The following is a 3,868-nucleotide window of genomic DNA, read 5'->3' on the forward strand; positions in this document are numbered from 1 at the left end:
TGGGGTTCGGGGTCCTGCCGCCATGGAGAAAGTCCTAGAATGGCTGGCTGTAGCAGCAACGTAACTGGGATGTAACCGTGAAGTGAGCTCCTCTCTTTTATCTCCGGTCACTCAGAGAGGCACAGATCACCTCTGCACCTTTGGGGTGGGACGAAGCGCCACGCGAACAGGGCCCTGGCTCTGGCATGCTGAGGCGGCGCCTGCGGGCCGCGCAGTGAGGGGTAATTACAGCGGCCGACAAGCGTCCAGCCAGGTGCAGGCACAGCTGCTGCCACCGTTGTGCGTGGCCAGATGGCGCAGGCACCTGTGTCCCCTCTGCCTCATCCTCAGGGTGACGAGGAGACTTCAAAGTGTCACTCCGCAGCAGGCAGCTAGCCCACTGACCCGAACTTCCTCCAGGGCCATCTGCAACCCCCTCTGCGCCTTCACACAAGACCACGGCGGTGGCTGCCCACCACGTGGCAAACCCCATCCCCCAGCACCGCCAGCTTCCTCTGGAGCTGGGTAAATTAGGTGGCTGCCAGCTCTCCTGAGCCCAGCATCAGGGCACAGAACCCAGGGCCTGCATGGGAACCACAAAGCACTGGAGACACACTAAGGAGATGCGTGGGCACCAAGATGCTCTAAAGGCTGCAGGTGCCACCCTACCTGTGACCAGCCCACGGCCTCCCTGCTTGGACCACACTGCTTCTGCTGCCCTCCCCCGGCCCTTCCCCCTGGCACCTCCCCCGACCTGAAAATCGCTCTACAGTCCAGGATTTTGGTCCTACTGAATGACCCCCTATGTGGGTTCGGAACACAGGGCAGAGGAGCAGGTGACCCCAAGTTGACCCCAGTAATTAGGGGGTTAATACCAAGTGAGAGCCGCCGGGGCCTCTGGGTGCCCAGCTGGCTATCTGCAGGCCAGGAGTGGCCAGAGGTGTCACCTCAGTTCTGAGAAGCTGCCCTGTGGCCCCAAACCCCCAGCCCCTCCCACAGACCCCCAAGGGCCCTGTGCCCCACCCACCTCTCCCCCAGACACTTACCCGGTCGCCCTTGATGCCCATGTCTCCTTTGAACCCCGGAAAGCCGTCTTCCCCCTGGACGAGGGACGAGAGAGAGGGCCTCGGTCTAGATGGGAGAGCCCACACCCCGAGGCTCGCCCACTCCGCACTCCGCATGCGCCCAATGCGGAGCTCCCGGCCGCGGCACGCTGCTGGGCAGGCGCGAGGGAGGGTCGGAGCGCCCAGCACGGGTCCCTTGGAAGTGTGTCCAGTTAGCGCTTTGCATTCAGATACATTGTTCTTTGTCCTTGGCCACTCGTTGGCTCAGCCCCACTGGGCCATGAGCAGCCCAGAGCCCGACCTGTTGCGCCCATTTCTCAGAGGCTCCGTCCCACCCACTGCAGGCCCCGTGACGGGGTGGGGGGGTGGGGTGGACAGCTGCGGAGCGAGCTGATGGAGGGAAGCCGGGCTGCTACTGCCCGCTCTGAAAGGAACGGGCACCGTCCAGGAAGGGCCTGGGAGAGCGCCGGCCCTGCCTGCAGGGCGGGTCACCATGGCGGGTCCCAGCCTGGACTTTCCCAGGCAGCCTCCAGGCCCCCCGGCCTTACTGTGGTGCTCGGTCCAGCACGGGCGCTCAGTGGCACCTGCCACACCAACGCTGCGGTCCAGGCACTCGGCTGCTCACCCCCACCCCCGCCAGGCTGCTTCCTGGGCTCCTCGGGGACAGAGCGGTAACTCCTGGCCAAGAAGTGTCCCTGTGCAGCTCAGGCAGCATCCTCGCAAGCAGCCCTTCACTGACTAGCAGGCACGTGCGACAAGGCAATGCAGCCAAACCAGGCTCCGGGAAGCCATCTCCAACAGGATGGAGGTCCTAGGACGGGCACCCAGGATGGGGGCCTGCAACTGACCCTGCGGACAGGGATGATGCCTGCTCCATAGAGAACGTGCTGGGCCACGCCTGACGGGCTGTTTGGAAAACTGTCCTTCCTATTGCAAACGGTTTGCCCAGGGGGTGAGACCCATTCCCTCAGTGCTTAGAGGCGACATCGACCTCAGCTTCTGTCACTGGAGAGCGGCCAGGCCAGGCTGCCACTGCAGGAAGCGACACTAAACTTCAGCTTCTGTCACTGGAGAGCGGCCAGGCCAGGCCAGGCTGCCACTGCAGGAAGCGACACTCACCTTCTCACCCTTGGTGCCCTTCAGACCACGGATGCCATCTGCCCCCTACACCAACAAAAAGGAAAAAGAGTGAGCATGCACAAAGCTGAGCCCTCGAAGAGATGGGTCTAGCCCCGCACGCGGCAGCTGACACTGGAGCCTGGCCACCCCTGCCCACAGACAAGCTCCCGCCTGTGTCCTGTCTCAGGAGGAAGAGCTCTGTGGGCTCCCAGAGGCACCTCCCGTCCCCGCAGCCAGCGACTCTGGGCTGGCCTCCACTGACATCCAGCTCTCTTCCAGAAACGTCCACTTCTGCAAGGTACGGGGAGCAGGCGGGACATGAGGACTGAGCACAGGCTCTGGAGCCCGGCCCTGCTCCGTGGCCTCAGACCACATCCCAGGCTTCTGTGAGCCTCGGTTTCCTCATTTGGAAAGAGGGGTGATGACAACCCTCACCTCCTTCTGCTGGTGGGAGTGGGGCGCCTACGAAGCCCTCAGGATGGCGCCTGGCACGTAGCAGACGCTTGATAAGCAGCAGCTCTGTGCCATTGGATTAATTTCATTCTCGATTATTATTATTGATACAGCATAACACAGCGTGACATCACTTACTAATCGATACCACCCACCACCACGACGATCCGTGCAGTCAGCTCAGGGCGTGTCTGGCAGGCCCAAGAGGGCAGGCTGTGTCCTGTCTGGCTCAGGTACCAGCATCTGGCCCACTGAGTGGGCCAGTGGGGCACTGACACTGACTGCCGCTGGCCAGAGGCGTTCTCAAGCCACCTGCCCACGGGACAGGGGACCCCAGAGAGAGGCCAGGCCTCCTAGTTCAGCCAGGACGGGGCCACCTCCTGGGACCCGCGGGCTGCCAGCTGCCCTCTGTGGCAAGAACTTCAGCCGTCTGCAGGTCTGGGCCTTACCCCAGGGCCGGCGAGAGGGGCCGAGACCGACAGAGGCTGAGAGCTGGGGCCTGGCCGCCGCCTGGACTGGCCTGTGATGCCACAGCACCCTGGGCTCTGTCACCCTTGGCCATGAGATACTTCGGGACAGAGGAAAGGTGCAGTTACCCTGAAACCTGTCGTGGGGGCTCCAGTGCACCCACAATAGCCCCAGTGGCCGGCACTCAGGGGAGCGAGGATGAAGGAGCTGGCACGGCAGGGCGACGGCGGTGCCTGGCCAGGGACCTGAGAGCTTGGGCGGGACAGGGACCCCCACGGCCTTGAGCGAGTGTGGCTCCCGCGGGCTCAGGGAGGGGTGGATGTGATTCTGCAGTCAGCGGGCACCCCCGAGACAGGCAAGGGGGCAGAGGGTGGGGGGTGGGGTGCTTAATGGTCAGTGAAGTCAAAGGGCGGGGCAGGGGGGCCTCACTCGGGAAGAAGGCGGGATCCAGGGAGAAAAGCTAGACCTCCCTTATGAAGGGCTGTGGGGCTCTAAGGTGACAGCTCGGCCACCACACCCGCCTCCGCTGTCGCCTGCCTTAGAGACCTGCTCATTACACGTTCAAACAGGCGGGAGGATGAGAATCTATTTCCGCAGTGAAAACAGCATCCAGCCCTGCCTTCCCTTCCACGCGCTGCTCCGAGTCGAGCTGGATTGTGCATGTTGTGAGTGAATTTTAATCAGATAGACAGGATAAGAACATTCTTCATAAACATTTTAAAGCAAACACCTCTTAGCCGGCAGAAGCAGCACCGTGCAATTAACCACGGAGCGGCGCACTCAAA

General features: G+C 62.7%; 1 protein-coding gene across 1 annotated transcript in view; it reads right to left on the reverse strand.

Annotated features, from left to right (window-relative positions):
• Positions 1-3,868, reverse strand: part of LOC102884520 (collagen alpha-1(V) chain) — a 94,749-nt gene that overhangs the window by 41,261 nt on the left and 49,620 nt on the right. The window contains exons 27-28 of the mRNA XM_025051190.1: positions 2,163-2,207; positions 1,026-1,079 (exon numbers count right to left, since the gene is read on the reverse strand). Of these exons, the coding sequence (XP_024906958.1) occupies positions 1,026-1,079; positions 2,163-2,207 (99 nt within the window). The remainder of the gene's footprint in view (positions 1-1,025; positions 1,080-2,162; positions 2,208-3,868) is intronic.

The sequence above is a fragment of the Pteropus alecto genome, unplaced genomic scaffold (genome assembly GCF_000325575.1).
Source record: "Pteropus alecto unplaced genomic scaffold, ASM32557v1 scaffold67, whole genome shotgun sequence".
Lineage (NCBI taxonomy): Eukaryota > Metazoa > Chordata > Mammalia > Chiroptera > Pteropodidae > Pteropus > Pteropus alecto.